Source organism: Mobula hypostoma, chromosome 1 (assembly GCF_963921235.1).
Source record: "Mobula hypostoma chromosome 1, sMobHyp1.1, whole genome shotgun sequence".
In the NCBI taxonomy this organism is placed as follows: domain Eukaryota; kingdom Metazoa; phylum Chordata; class Chondrichthyes; order Myliobatiformes; family Myliobatidae; genus Mobula; species Mobula hypostoma.
The window spans coordinates 185,854,854-185,871,512 of record NC_086097.1 but is presented as its reverse complement, the minus strand read 5'-3'; the positions used below and the strand labels follow the sequence as shown (position 1 = coordinate 185,871,512).

At 39.4% G+C, this 16,659-nt stretch overlaps 1 protein-coding gene across 3 annotated transcripts in view; it reads left to right on the top strand.

Moving 5' to 3' along the window:
- necab1 (N-terminal EF-hand calcium binding protein 1) overlaps window positions 1-16,659 on the top strand; it is a 139,987-nt gene that overhangs the window by 119,392 nt on the left and 3,936 nt on the right. For all 3 annotated transcript variants that reach the window (XM_063061488.1, XM_063061475.1, XM_063061482.1), the window contains 4 exons: window positions 5,132-5,185; window positions 9,433-9,545; window positions 10,693-10,770; window positions 12,343-12,434. In XM_063061488.1, coding sequence (XP_062917558.1) covers window positions 5,132-5,185; window positions 9,433-9,545; window positions 10,693-10,770; window positions 12,343-12,434 — 337 coding nt within the window. The remainder of the gene's footprint in view (window positions 1-5,131; window positions 5,186-9,432; window positions 9,546-10,692; window positions 10,771-12,342; window positions 12,435-16,659) is intronic.

The window sequence follows — 16,659 nt, the reverse complement described above, 5'->3', positions numbered from 1 at the left end:
ATTATAAAAAAAAGTGGTAAAATATCAGCAACAGAATTGAAAATTAGAAAATACCTTCAAATTTGCTCATTGGATTACCCTCTGATACATCTTAACTATATCTCTCTGAGTATGAAGAATGCAACTGGATATGCTATTCTTAGGTTTGGTTAACAATTCTATCAGACAATTTACAAAGTTCTGTGTGTTACTCTTAGTTGAGTGAATTGGTCACTTCTAAAGTAATAGAGTTATAGGGTAATACAACACACCTGACCACCTATCTCCTTCCAACTAGCTCCTCTTTCCCCTCCCCCCAGCTTTTTATTTTGGCATCTCCCCCCCCCCCCCGCCCAACTTCCTTCTCAGTCCTGCAGAAAGTTCTTGGCCAGAAATATCGACAGTCTATTCATTTCCATAGATGCTACCTGCCCTCCTGAGTTCCTCCAGAATTTTGTGTGTGTTACCATCCAAGTGGTTCCATGCATCCTAAGATTGCAAACCAGTCTTCCATACTGGACCTTGTTGGGATCTTGCAAAAATCCAAATATATAACATCCACTACGCTACCTTCACCGACCTTTTTGGCTTCTTTCAGCACAAAAACACTTCTTTGGCTTCTTTTGGCGCAATTTACCATGAACAAAACCATGCTGACTCATCCCAGTCAGACTCTATCCAAATGCTGGTAGATGTCCCCCTGAATTCCCTCCAGTAACAAGCTCACCAGTAGTGTCAGGCTAACCGGCCTGCATTCCCCTGGCTTGACCTTGCTACTCTTAAAAACAGAATAACATTAGCTACCTTCCAGTTTCCCGTAACTTCACCAGTGGCTAATGATGAAGTAAATATCTTTGCAATGGCCTCCTTAATTTCTTTTGTAAAGTATGAGGATGTACTCACTTGGGCCCTGGGAATGTATCCACCTTAATATATTGTAAGAACTGTAAATATATTCTCCCTGCTAATATGAATGCTCTCTATCTCCACTTGTTTCTCTTGTCTCTCGAACAGCCACGTTTTTCCCTTCAGCAAATATCAAGCAAACTATTCATTAAAAATCCCACCCATCTCCTGTGGCTCAAGTCATTGGCGGCCCTGCAGATCCCTAAGAAGTCTCTCTCTCCCAAGCCACCTCTTTACTTTTTATATAGCTGTAAAACATTATGGTCCAAAGGGTTTTGAGTTTATTTGTTTTATTCTAGATGCTTTAAAGCCAACTATGGGGAGAAGCTTAATCTCAGTCTGATATTGTGTTACTTTGAATTATTTTAATTAAATTCTATTTTAAATAAATATTCCTTATCACCAGAGAGATTTGTGAGCAGTTTGAAAGGCTGTTGATAGCAAAAGCTGATCGAAGTCCATCAGGACAGTCTGAGCTGGGGTAGGAAGTGTTGCATGCTTGTCGCTCAACATCTGCTCTGCTGTTTTCTGGCAAAATCTAATTGTGACCATACTACTCAGCTGATGGATGTATTTCAAGTACAGGCCATCTTCAGTACAATTACGTACAATTGATTCATAATGAAGTTTTTAAAATGTATATTAATCTTTTCTCAGTTTAAATATTTTTTGAATCCTTCTTTGATGCTGAAACTTGCTTGACCTTGTATTCAATGTTAATTGCTCAATGTCAAGCAGGAGAGAAGATCATCAATTGGGGTCGGGGCAACAAGTAAATTCAACAATTATAAAACACCAATCTTTTGAGTTTATACCACATTATGATGCCGTTGTGCTATACAGAGATCCCATCTTGGAAATGCAATGCATTATTAACACATTTAAATCTTTCTCAAAAGGATCTGGAAATACATGAGGGGGAAACATCTGGCCTCAGAAATTAATTCTTTAGTATAGTGTTCCTTGAGAATCAAAATGAGCAGGACTGATTCCTCCACAATTGCAAGGAGTCCTTAGACTCTCTTCCAGTAGGGCCAGCTTATCTTTTGGACCTTCCATAATCAATGATCAACAAACTACACATCCTGTCACTTCCTAAAACCTATTCTGAAGCCTGTACACCTCTAGATTAACAAAGACTGTCCCTGGGAGATTCCTACTGTAACCTCTTGTTGCTTATTTTCATTGATAACAGGCACCAAGCATACAATTTGACCATAACATATAGGCCATTTGGCCCATCAAGTCTGTTCCATTGCAGATCCTGGCAGATTCAATCTTCCTCTCAGCCCCAATCTTCTGTCTTCTCCCCGTATCCCTTTATACCATAACTAATCACGAATCTATCAACCTTTGCCTTAAATATACATAAAGACCTGGCCTCCACAGCTGCCTGTGGCAAAGAATTCCACAGATTCACCACCCTCTGTCTAAAGAAATTTCTCCTCATCTCCATTTTAAAAGGACGCTCCTCTATTCTGAGGCTGTGTCCTCTGGTCTTAGAATGTCCCACCATAGGAAACATCTTCTCCATGTCCACTCTATTAAGTCCTTTCACCATTCGACAGGTTTCAATGAGGTCACCCTCATTCTTCAGAATTCTAATCAATACAGGCCCAGAGCCAGTAAACACTCTTCATATGACAAGCTATTCAAACCCGGAATCATTTTTGTGAATCTCCTTTGAACCCTCTCCAGTTTCAGCACATCCTTCCAAAAAATAAGGGACCCAGAACTGTTCACAATACTCCAAGTGAGGCCTCACCAGTTCCTTATAAAGTCTCAACATTACATCCTTGCTTTGATATTCTATCATATTTGATTGACTGTTTGAATAGGAAAAAAGAAAAGAATTAGGTCCTGTCATTAGGTTTGATACAGACTACTCCTGTCTTTTTTAACCATGTATGTCTTCTTCTACTCCGATATACTTTGCATGAAATCTCCACATTTCGTGTAACCAACTAATTTTACAAAGCCCACATTGCATCCTGCTCTTTGGAAGATAAAGCGGAGAAATGAAACATTTGGTATTCATCCTTCTGCATAGTTATGCAACCTGTAAAGCAGCTTTTCGTTTTTAATTATTCCAGGAAATAGACATAAGATGTATTAATCCAAAGAGACCATATGTTGCAAAGGATGCTTTAATGAAAAATGCTGTTTGCTGGAATCTCACTTACAACCACTTCTAGCATTGCCAATGACTGTTGAAGTTACAACTGTTTTATATCTAGATCGATTACAAACTACCACTACCCTGAAAATAACGTAAGCCAATTAGTTATACACACATTTTATAGAAAATGACAAATGCATGGTTTGGTAGAGTAAATCATCTAGCTTTTATAAATGTCTAAGAGCAGCATGACCTAACATTGCAGTGTTAGAGAACGACAAGATTCCCCAAGCTGCAGGGATTCATGGGCTGCAGCAAATAGTCATTATTCAACTGATGATTATTCAATTGATGATTATTCTTTTTTTCAATACCTGCAGCACCAAAGCAAGCTTCAAAACTATCCTAACACAGTGATTTTTTTCAGTAAAAATTCGCACCTACGCATGTGAACAAGGGAAAGCTGTGTGTACCATAACAGTTAAAACTCAGTTTATCTGTCCTCCTGTCTCCTTGCACACTTTGGTATCACATTTTGTTAGAAAACGAAACGTCATGGAATACTTTGTTATGCTTAAGATGCTATGATATTGCATGTTGATAAGAAGGGATAAAAGTGATAAAGCTAGAATTCATAAATCTGTATTTCTTTGGTCTAAAGATTTTACAGTGGCTCAGTCTTACTTTTACTCAGACATATCAGCTGAATCACAAGTTGGAGAGCACCTCACTAAAATGAATCTCTTTCACACTTTACATCAAATTTCCTCAAATAAAACACATGATAAGCAGATTTATTTCCGAAGCTGTTATTCCAACAACTATCACCTAATTTATTCAGTCATTAGCCTAGATGCAAGATCTGATTGGAGAAGGGTGAGGGATGTCTTCCAAGTAAGACAATAAGACATGGGAGCGGAATTACGCCATTCAGCCCATCAAGTCTATTCCGCCATTCCATCATGGCTGATCCTGGATCTCACTTAACCCCATACACCTGCCTTCTCGCCATATCCTTTGATGCCCTGACCAATCAGGAAACGATCAACTTCCACCTTAAATATATGCACAGACTTGGCCTCCACCACAGTCTGTGGCAGAGCATTCCACAGATTTACTATAGCCTAACTAAAAAAAAATTCATCCTTACTTCTGTTCTAAAGGGTCACCCCTCAATTTTGAGGTTGTACTCTTTAGTTCTGGATACCACATCCACCCTATCTAGTCCTTTCAACAATCAGTAGGTTTCAATGAGATCCCCCTGCATTCTTGTAAATTCCAGTGGGTACAGGCCCTAAGCTACCAAATGGTCCTCATATGTTAACCCGTTCATTCCTGGAATACTTTTCGTGAACCTCCTCTGGACTCTATCCAATGACAACACATCCTTTCTGAGATGTGGGGCCCAAAACTGTTGACAATACAAGCCTCCTTGAGTGTAATATAAGCCACTAATCATGTCATATAACACAAAGCAGGCCTTTTGGCCCAGTGAATTCATGCTGACCCAATTGCATTTATTCTACATTAATCCAATATTGTTTTTTTGTTTCCACATTCTCATCAACCTTGCTCTCTTCTCCTCTGGATTCTTCAAGTTATCCACATATTAAAGACAATATACAGTGGCTAATTAGTCTATCACTTGTGTGTCTTTGGGATGTGCATGGAAACCAGAGGACTTGGAAGAAATGTATAGTCACAGGGAGAAGATGCAAAGTCCACATAGCATTCTCTGTCAGCATTGAACCCCAGTTGCTGGAGCTTGACGTAGCTACACCACTGTGTCACCAAACTTGTCCCTATTTGGGACAGGAACAATATTCTTTGAGAGGAGGGTGAAAAAGCACAAGTCACAGGAGTTTGGACTAACAACAAAGCAACAAACTCACTTCAGATAAAACTTCTATTAGGCAGAATAATTACAAAGATTTCAGAACTCATGGGAAGTGCGTTTAGTGACATTTGAATTATGATCTTTGATTTCCTGTTCATTCGTAGAATAAGCAGTGAATTGCAGATTGTTTCATCGCAATGTTCCTAGTGTGGATGGAAGCGCAGAATGTTGATTTTATATTTCACTTTCTTGTTGGTTCACGTGTCTGTATTGGTATCGTTGATTTACAGGACTTAAAGTTCGAACCACTGGAGGAGGAAGTATTGGAGGGAAATGCCAAATCTGTAAGTCAGTCTTACATTAGTCAGACCTAAAATGGTTCTCATTCTCGAGAGCATGAAAACTATATTGTGACCATGTTTGGGAGGTCAAAAAGACATTGTGAAAAATTTCCCAGTCCAGAACTTCTTTTGCCAAAATAGAATTTTGATGTCAAATGTCAGCAGCAATTTTGTTCAAAGCAGAGCTCAATTGCTTACGTTGTTTGATGCCAGAGAAGGCTGTTGTCTGGCTAAGAAAATATCTGGAAGCAGTTGAATTTAATTGACTTTATTTCATATATCCTTCACATACATGAGGAGTAAAAATCTTTATGTAACATCTCTGTCTGAATGTGCAATGTGCAATTAATAGTAATTTTTAATAAATAGTATACAACAGTCAATATAGCATAAAATACAGTTATATCAGCATCAATTCTTCAGTCTGATGGCCTGGTGGGAGAAGCTGTTCCAAAGCCTGTTGGTCCTGACTTCAATGCTGTGGTGCCATTTCCCAGATGGTAGCAGTTGGAACAGTTTTTGGTAGCGGTGACCCTGGTCCCAATGATCCTTCGGGCCCTTTAAGCATACCCAACATTAATGTACCAAAATTTATAACTATGGGCATAATAGTTCAGCAAGCATGATTTAAATTAGCTGAAGTAGAAATTTCTTGAGATTTTACTTTCAAGTAAGATATCAGTGTTATGATTATAACTTTTATAGTGAAATTTAACATACAGTATATGTATAAAGAAAAACATCTTTGGCTGGCAGCTGCCCAGAGTATTCTGTCTATCTCTAACCTGGCTCATTTCCAAATTTTGTTTCAATTGTTACATTTAATGTCAGAGAAATGTATACAATATACATCCTGAAATTCTTTTTCTTTGCAAACAGCCACAAAAACAGAGGAGTTCCTCAAAGAACAAATGACAGTTAAATGTTAGAACCCCAAAGCCCCCCCAGCTCCCCCCCTAACGCATCAACAAAGCAACGATCCCTCCCCCGCCAATAAAAAAGCATTGGAACTCCTCACCGAGCACTCAAGCCTGCAACAAAGTACCAATAAAGATACAGACTTGCAGTACCCCAAAGACTACTCATTTACCCGGTATTCAGCATACCACAGGCTCTCTCTCTCTTTCCCTAATAAGGGAAAAAAGAGCTGTCCCCATTTCACAGCAAGAGGGGAGACTTAACAAAACAACTCGCCGATTTACAGTGTTAAAAGTCTTTTGCGTTGCTTTTTCCAAGCTCCATGCTCAGAGATCTCGGGTTGCTAGGCACACAGCCAGCAGCCAGCTCACTGCTTTCGATCTTCCGTGTTCTACCACAACACACTAGGCGGCGGCACTGACCTTGAATCTGTCCACCCCCAGACCCACGAAAATCCAGTACCCTGAAGGCGCACTAGCCTTCCAGGTCGTGTCCTTGACATATCGAAGAGCGGCCGGTCGTGAGGCCCTGAGAGCGGGCCCCATTTATGACAGTGATGTGATGAACGTTATTGTCTCAAATAATCATGAGTCACTGGAACACTTGAGAGACTGTGCAGAATCTTTGAATATTCTTAAGGTACACATTGACAGATAAGGTGGCATGCCATTTCTAGAAACAAGACAGGATTAATTAATAGTTCCACACTTAGAAATCCTCGTAGGAAATGTGATCACAGTTTTATTGCTGTAATGAAAGGAAGTATGTTAAACATCATGTAGTTAACTTTATCTAAACCTGCAATACATATATCCAGCTTCAGGAAAGTTAGGTTCTTTATCACCCTCCACAGAACCTTTGAGTGACCTCTTCTCCAGCATATTGTGCCTTTGGAATTGCATCCAATCTGTTGGGTAAATGCCTGCTGTACCATTGGGATAATCTGCACCTAAACTGTGCTGGGAGCAGTGTTCTAGTAAGCTACATTACTAGGTAAATAGACATAATTTTAAACTAAGCAGTAAAGATAAGGGACCACAGTTGCAAAGATTTTGTAAATGAAAGCAACAAGCCAGAGAGGAAGGTATTAATATTGGAAATGTTAAACAGATTGAAAAAAAAGTACAAGATAGTACTCTAAGAAATTCTGTAGAAAAGGCAGAACAATAAAAGGACAGAAAGATTCTTTATTTGAAAACACATAGCCGTTACAAAGCTTAGCTTGGGGACTGAACACTGAAGGGTATGTGGCATATAGGAAGGACAGAGAACAGAAGGGGTAACTGAAATGGTTCTGTGAATTAATAATGTTCTTAACATGATAGACAAATGACTGAAAGGGACTGAAGGCACAGTTGCTAAATTTGCTGAATCAAAGATGGGTATCAAAGATTGTACTTTGTGAAAAAGAAATAAGGAGAATATATAGCTAGCTTAAATGAATGAACAAATATCTGGTAAATGAAGTTTAATACAAAAAAATGTGAAATTGTTCATATTGACAGATAAAATAAAGAAAGAAACATTGTATCTAAAATGGAAAGATTGCAAAGTTCGGAGGTGAAAGGGCTCTGTATTGTATGATTCCTGGTACATGATTCAGAAAAAGCTTTTAGGCAAATACCGCAAATAAAACTGACATTCATCATTTATTGCTAGGAAAATTGAATACAAAATAAGGAGAGCACATTTCAAGTACTGTACAGTGTACATGTTAATGCACTGGAAGCAATTCCCTGATGATTACAGACTACTACTGCAAAAGGAAGGAAGTTAGGAAGGAAGGAAGGAAGTTGGGCAGATTGGCCTTGTACCTGTGTTCAGAAGACAGAGAAGGAAATTGAGGGGTCTTGACAGAGTGAATTTGAAGAGACATTTCCCTTGAAGGGAGAAGCTAGAACTAGGAGCCACAATTTAGAAAATAAGCAGTTGCCCACTTATGACAGTAATGTGATGAAACTTATTGTCTCATGTAATCATGAGTCACTGGAACACTTGAGAGACTATGCAGAATCTTTGAATATTTTTAAGGTACACATTGATAGATAGGGTGGCAAATGATTACCCTGATATTCTGAAATGCAATGCTGAGAGTACAGTCAGTTCATCCATATGGCAGAACTGGCTTGAGGGGGTTCTGGTCCCAATTCATATGATGATATGTAAGTTTATTTTGCAAGCTGTGTTTTGAGTGGTTCTGGTTGTGAGAAGATTGCATTGTTTAATAGGGCAGCTGGAGAAATAGATACCAAAGTGCCTGCGTATGTGAAGAGTGTAGCATGATCAGTTTCCAACATGCACCTGTGAAGCACCAGAACACTAATCTTTCTATGTTTAGTGTGGTCAGTGCAAATTTTGCAAGGCATCTATCTTTATAGACTGGGGAAAAAAAATCGGCAGATGCTGGAAATCCAAAACAACACATACAAATTGCTGGAGGAACTCAGCAGGCCTGGCAGCATCTATTGAAAAGAGTAAATAATCGACCTAGCGGGCAGAGAGCGTGAACATCGATTTCTCGAACTTCCAGTAATTGCGCCCCTCCCCACCTTCACCATTCTCCATTCTTGTTTCCCTCTCCCACCTCATCTCTTTTCCTGCCCATCACCTCCCTCTGGTGCTCCTCCCCTTTCTCTTTCTTCCTTGGTCTTCTGTCCTCTCCTATGAGATTCCCCCTTCTCCAGTCCTTTATCTCTTTCACCAGTTGACTTCCCAGCTCTTTACTTCACCCCTCCCCTTCTCCCATTTTCACCTATCGCCTTGTACTTCATCCTCCCCTCCCCCTTCTTACTCTGACTTCTCCACTTTCTCTTCAGTCCTGATGAAGGATCTCAGCCCGAAATGTCGGCTGTTTACTCTTTTTCATAGCTGCTGCCTGATCTTTATAGACAGTTCCTGCCACTCCATTTCTTTTCTGCTCTGACAGACCTTTTGGCACTCCAGTGAAAAAGGCAATCCTCCTCCCAACACATTTCACAAATGTCCATGAAGAATAGAGTATGCCTCTTATCTGTATTTCCTGCTACTGGTTTTCACTGCCTAATCTCCAAAAAATAATAGATCTTGTTTCTTACAACTAAAATTTCTAATCTAACCAAATGTGGACTTAATATTAAATCCTAAAGTAAATCAGGATGAGAATGGTGTGTTAACATGAGCCATGAGCCATGAAACTGTTGTTTCTTAAGAAACTGCAGTAATTTGTAAATCTATAATGAATGCTATTCAAAAATGTTTCAATAGCAAGGATTTATTGTCTTTCCAAATGACAACAATATTTAGGTTTGTTATGATATTTAATCACTGAAGTATAAATTATTTACTTTCCATAGCACATTTTTATTGTGCAGCGACAGATGTCTATACTGGAAGAAGAGCTGGAGGAATTCCGTTTAGCTTTGAGACAGTATGTGGTGTCTGCAACCACACAAACAGGATGCTTGCAGTAAGTGTGAAGATATTTGTGGAAACCATTTTTCCTGTTCTGTGTAATATTAAAGTGCACAACATTGTGCTTGATGAACTGTAACCTAGCTCTTTTTAAAAGTACCTCCCTTACAGCGTCATCACTTCTTTCGACAATGGTTAGAATAAAGAACACATTTTATTAAATAAGTTTACTTCATTTAGCTTGAAGTTCTGTTTGGAGCTAGTTTCAGGGATGCTTCCTACCAATAGTAAGTTTAATTATGAGAAACTATACTGCATACATTTCCTGTATGTTTTTTTAAGGTATACTCTTCTAATTTTGAGGTTTGTAAATTGTAGTTGTACCCGTATACTTAAATCAAGATTTCAACAAGGAGTTGAAAGAAAGTCGTTTAATATATATTCTGGCAGTATATCAATACAACTCTTGTGTAAACTTTTTGTATAAGACTTCTTCATTTTTAAAATATGGACCATGAGCTGCAACTATATCAGTTGTATTGCCACCAGCAATATGCCCATTATTAAAACTACCAAATTCTTTTATCATAAAGGCTTTTAAAATTTCCAAATAAATGGTATCTGTCTGACAAAGTGATCTTTTATTATATATTGTGATATTATCTTTTGAAAAAGTTCTGCATTCATTTTGTGCCTTTCATAGTCTCATCATATTTCTGTGTCATGTAAAAACTTACAGTAAGTACAACTGAACAGTGGTCATTATTTCAATGTAGGAAATATGCTCCAGGATTAACAGCCCCATCTTTCTGTGAAATTGTACTATGAGAGAGCAAATAAGTGTGGTGAGTTGGTGGGGGGGTGGGCGGTGAGGAGTCTGGTTTTAAGTTTCACAGAAAAGACAGTACTTCCAGCAGTATAGACTCTCCAGTATAGGAATGGTGTACCAGCAAATATTTGTACTCAAGTCTCAGGTTTGAAACTTGAACCAACATACTTATAATCAGAAACAAAGAATTGGCTATTTGTGATGATATTCCTAAGACCCATAAACACAAATATTACACCTCTTCAGATAATGTGTATACTCACAAAATCTCAAAAGTTGGATTTTGAGCTCCATACCAAAAATTCTTTATCAATAGTAGATTTATATTGTTCTTCTTGTTATATAACATTTATTTATTATCATTGTTCCACAGTATTTCTGTGCAGAAACTATCAAACGAATCCCGTTTTATAATTTATGAATTCTGGGAAAACACCAGTCTCTGGAAAATGTAAGTAATTTAAATCCAGAGGTGCATTGGATTGATAATAAATTGGGTGGAATAGCAAAAAGTGCACAAATAGCAGACCCAACAGTCTTCCTGTAATGTCTTTGACCAGCATTGGATGTTAAGATAAAGGATTTTTAAACAGGTAATCATGGGGATGACTGAGGTGTATTTCCCAGGAATTCCCCTGGAATTGTTTCCACACAGCCAGCAAAACTTTGATTTAGCTGCCATGTAACTCTTGTTTACATTGGTAAACTTTATCCGAGCACCCATAAAACTGTCAGTATATTAATTTTATACTTTCTTCTTGGATGAGACACAAATCAGGCTTCACCATCAAAATCTAATTCTATCATCATTATATCTCTCAAGTCTAGACCTGTCTCAGTTTACCTCCTGTTTTCCGCGCATTTAATAATTAAAAGCACTAGTAAACGATAAGAACCATCATTTATTCTGCCTTCAATAAGACCATGGCTGCATCTCCACATCAGCTTCAGCTTCCGGCCTCACTGCCATATCCCTTGATTAATCCGAGTGCCCTAAAAACCCATTGAATTTAGTCATAAGTGTTTTAACTCATCTGGGAGAGAGCATTCCAAAGATACAAATTCTCTGAATGAACACATTTCATCTCACCTAATTCGGAATTGCAAAACAAATTTCATGACAAATATCAGGGATAATAATCTGATTCTGTTTCCTGAATAAGTGACTCCTTATCCTGAGGATGCGACCCTTTATTGTAAATTCTCCAACCAACAGAGATAGATTCTCAACATCTACTCTGTCAAACATTTTAAACATTTTGTTCAGTTCAAGATTATCAAATTATTCTAGTTAATTTGAAAGAATAATAATCAATCTTGCCCCATTGCCTCTCATCCTAGAAAACAACCATGCATCTTTGATCAACTCTGTCTAAAGTGTATAACTTCCAATACGAGACCAAAACTATATGGCTCTCTAGGTATGATGGCACCATATAATTTTACAGTTACAGCAAAGCTACCAAGTCATTTGTCTGAGTACTTACTGTATCTTCACAATAAACTTGTGAATGTGCACAGAAGCTCTCAAATCCCTTCAAATGCCAGTATTAGTATTTTACTGGTCCTAAATTAGCGTGTTATTTCTTGATATATACAGATGGGGGCCATGTTGTTACTTTTATGGTAGCCAGTACCAGAAAGCAACAGCTCTAAGGCTATAGTGAGATGAACAGGGATCAGAAATCACAGGAGAGATTTCAGCATTTTAATTTATTTTCATTGTAGGCTAGGCTGTTGCAGCATCCTTGTCCTAATGCATGGATGAAATTAAAATATTTTTCATTGGATGGGATATATTCAGTTCTATCGAAATATTAGAGTGCATCCTTTTGAGAAGATTAAAATATGGATTTTTTACTTCAGTGAATGTTTATCAATACATTGTTATAAAACAGAAAAAGAACTATTCTACATTCTAATACTCTAAAATATTCTAATTATTTGCTGTCCTAGCTGATAAAGTGTAATTTATGTGCGCTTTGTGGGTGGAGATGATTCAATGATATTCCAATTACTTTAGGCACATCCAGACCAACGACAGCAAAACCTTCCAGAGGAGTAATGTGGATTTCTTGGACACTCCGGAGCTAATAACAACAATGCTTGTACCTGGTATGATGCAAAAAGTGACATTACTTAATACAACTGTGTGAAGAGCTATGTTCTATTATTTCCTCACATTTGCAGAACACTGCTGAATTACCTTAGTGTACATGTGCTTCTGGAGCAAAGCATAATAGGGGAATAAATCAAAAAATTGTGCATTGATTACATGCGAGAGAACTAATTATGTATAATTCTGGTCACTAAAGGAATGCTAGTACAGCAATGAAAAGTGTAAGTACAATGAAGAGATAACTGGCCTGGTCCAATTTGTCAATGTTGGTGCATATCCCTCTTAAATACATGTACAGTGTCTGTCTAAATGTCTTTCAAATAGAGTCATAGAAAACTACAGACACAGGCCCTTTGGCCCAATTAGTCCATGCCGGACCATTTAAACTGCCTAGTCCCATCAAGATCATAACCCTCCATGCCCCTCCCATCCATGTACCTATCCAAACTTCTCTTAAATGTTGAAATTGAAATCACATCCACCACTTCCCCAGGTAGCTCGTTCCACACACTCACCAGCCTCCAAGTGAAGAAATTTCCCCTTGTGTTCCAGTAAAAACATTTCACCTTTCACCCTTAACCCATGACCTCTAGTTGTGGTCTCACCCAACATCAGTGGAAAAAGAAGCCTACTTGCATTTACCCTAATCCCCTCAGTCTTCCATGTTCTAGAAAATAAAGTTCTATATCTATTCAATCATTACTTATAACTCTGGGTACTCTTGTCTCTTTCAACCTTGTTTACTTCTTTTCTGTAGGTAGGTGACCAAAACTGCACACAATCCTCCAAATTAGGCCACATTCATGTCTTATACAACTTCAACATAACGTCCCATCTCCTGCCTCAATACTTCGATCTATGAAGGTCAATGTGCCAAAAGCTTTCTTTATGACCCTACCTACCTGTGACACCACTTCCAATGAATTATGGACCTGTATTCTGAGATTCCTTTGTTCTATCACAATCCACGGTGCCCTACTGATCAGTGTGTAAGACCTACCCCGGTTAGTCCTCCCAAAGTGCAACACCTCACACTTGTCTGCATTAAATTCTACCTGTCATTTTTCAGCCCATGTTTTCAGCTGGTCTCAATCCAGTTGCAAACTCTGACAGGCTTTCTTGTTCTCCACTACACCCCCACTCTTGGTGTCATCCACAAATTTGCTGATCCAGTTAACCACATTGTCATCCAGATCTTTGATATGGATGACAACACAGATTCAGCATTGATCACTGCAACACACCACTAGTTACATAGGAGAGACAACCATCTACTAACACTCTCTGGCTTCTGCAAAGCCAATGTCTAATCCAATTTCCGATCTCATCTTGAATGCCAAGCAAACCAACCTTCTTGACCAACTCCTAAGTGGGACTTTGCTGAAGTCCATGTATACAACATATGCTACCTTGCCTTTATCAACTTTCCTGGTAACATCCTCAAAAGATCTTTAGGTTTGGTTAGAAACGACCTATCATGCATGAAGCCATGCTGACTATCCCTATTCAATTGCAGTGATCAATGCTGAATCTGTGTTGTCATCCATATCAAAGATCTGGATGACAATGTGGTTAACTGGATCAGCAAATTTGTGGATGACATCATATTCAGTTGTGAAACTCATATTCAGTTTCTTAGAATACCTTCCTATAACTTTCCCACTACTGATGTCAGGCTCACCAGTGGATAATTCCCCGGTTTATTATTAGAGCCTTCTTTAAATAGCGGAACATTAGCTATCCTCCAGTCCTCTGGTCCTTCACCTTTAGCTAAGGATGATTTAAATATTCCGCTAAGGCCCCACCTCCCCCTTGTACCCCATCTGTTACTTATTTTTATACACACATTCTTTCTCTCACTCTCCTTTTTCTCCCTCTGTCCCTCTGAATATACCTCTTGCCCATCCTCTGGGTCCCCCCCCCACTCCTTGTCTTTCTTCCCGGACCTCCTGTCCCATGATCCTCTCGTATCCCCTTTTGCCTATCACCTGTCCAGCTCTTGGCTCCATCCCTCCCCCTCCTGTCTTCTCCTATCATTTTGGATCTCCCCCTCCCCCTCCAACTTTCAAATCCCTTACTCACTCTTCCTTCAGTTAGTCCTGACGAAGGGTCTCGGCCTGAAACTTCGACTGCACCTCTTCCTACAGATGCTGCTTGGCCTGCTGCGTTCACCAGCAACTTTGATGTGTGTTGTTTAAATATTTCTGCTAGGGCCCCTGCAATTTCTGTACTTGCCTCCCACAGGGTCCGATGGAATGTCTTGTCAGGCCCTGGGGATTTGTCCACCCTAATCTTCCTCCTCCTCTGTAATCTGTGTATGTTTTCTTTTAGCCCACCTGATACCTTTCTTAAGTGTTCTCTCACAATTCTTATTCTCCTCAAGTACCGCATTTGTTCCTACCTGCCCATACCTGCTATGCACCTCCTTTTTTCCCTTAATCAGGTCCTTAATAATTCTCAAAAACCAAGTTTTCCTAAGTCTGTTATCCTTGACTTTTATTCTGACAGGCCCAAACAAGATCAGTTTTCTGAAATTTTCACTTTTGAAGGCTTCCCACTTACCAAATACAACTTTGCCAGAAAAGAAGCTTGTCCCAGTCCACACTTGCCAGATCCTTTCTGATACCATCAGAACTAGCCTTCCTCCAATTTAGAATCTCAACTCGAGGACCAGAACTATCCTTTTCCATAATCAGCTTAAAATTAATAGCATTATGATCATTAGATGCAAAGTGTTCTGCACGAACTTCTGTCACCTGCCCTGTCTCATTCCCAAATAGGAGATCAAGTGTTGCACATTCTCTTTTTGGGACTTCTGTGCACTGATTGAGGAAACTTTCCTGAATACATTTGGCCAACTCTATGCCTTCTAGTCCTATTACAGTATGGGAGTCCTAGTCAATAGTGGAAAATTAAAATTACCTACTATCATAACCTTGTGTTTCTTGCAACAGTCGGAGATCTCTCTACAAATTTGTTCCTCTTAATCCCACAGACGTTTGTGTGGTCTGCAATATAACTCCATGAATGTTGTCATACCTTTGTTCCACCCATAAAGCCTCACTGGATGAGTTCTCCAGTCTGTCCTGACTGAGCACTGCTGTGACATTTTCCCTGATTAGTAACACTACCACTCCCCCTTTAATCCCTCCTGCTCTATCACGTATAAAACAATGGAACCCCGGAATACTGAGCTGCCAGTCCTGCCCCTCCTGCAACCAAGTCTCACTTATGGCTACAATATCATAATTCCACGTGTTGACCCATGTGTTGAGCTCATCTGCCTTTCCCACGATACTTCTTGCATTGAAATATAAGCAACTCAGAACATTAGTCTCACCATGCTCAGTCTTTTGTCTGAGGTCTTAACATCTGTCACCACAACCACTCCACTATCTGTTCTGGCACTGTGGTTCCCCTCATCCTGCAATGCTAGTTTAACCACACAACCTCACCCCATGTAGTACTAGCAAACCTTCCCAACAGAATATTAGTCCCCCTCTAGTTTAGGTGCAAACTATCTCTTCTGTACAGGTCTCACCTTTCCTGGAAGAGAGCCCAATAATCCAAAAATATGAAGACCTCCCTCCTACACCAACTCCTTAGTCACATGTTAAATTGTCCGATCTTCCTATTTCTGGCCTTATGAGCACATGGCATGGATAATAATTCTGAAATCACAACCCTGTCCTTTAACCTAGCACCTAACTCCCTGAACTCATTTTGCAGAACCTTGTCCCTCTTCCTACCTATGTTATTGGTACTTATATGGACCATGACCTCTGGCTGCTCACCCTCCCATTTAAGAATGCTGAGGACTCGATCCGAAATGACTCATACCCTAGCACCTGGGAGGCAACACATCATCTGGGAATTGTATCTGCTTTTACAGCTTCCTCTGGCACCTCGTTCCACATACCCACTGCTCTGTGTGGGAAAAGTCACCCCTCAGGTTCTGTTTAAAAGCTTCCCTTCTCACCATAATCGTGTGCCCACGAGTTGTAAACTACCTACACTGAGGGAAAACAACTGACCATACTTCTTATCTATACTTTTCATGATTTTATACATCTCTGTAAAGTCTACACTCATCCTCCACAACTTCAAAGAAAAAGCATCTCCTCATAACTCAAGCCCTTCAGTCCCAGTAACATCTTATTCACCTTTTCAGCTTAATGACATCCTTCCTATAGCCAAGTGACTGAAGTACACACAGCACTA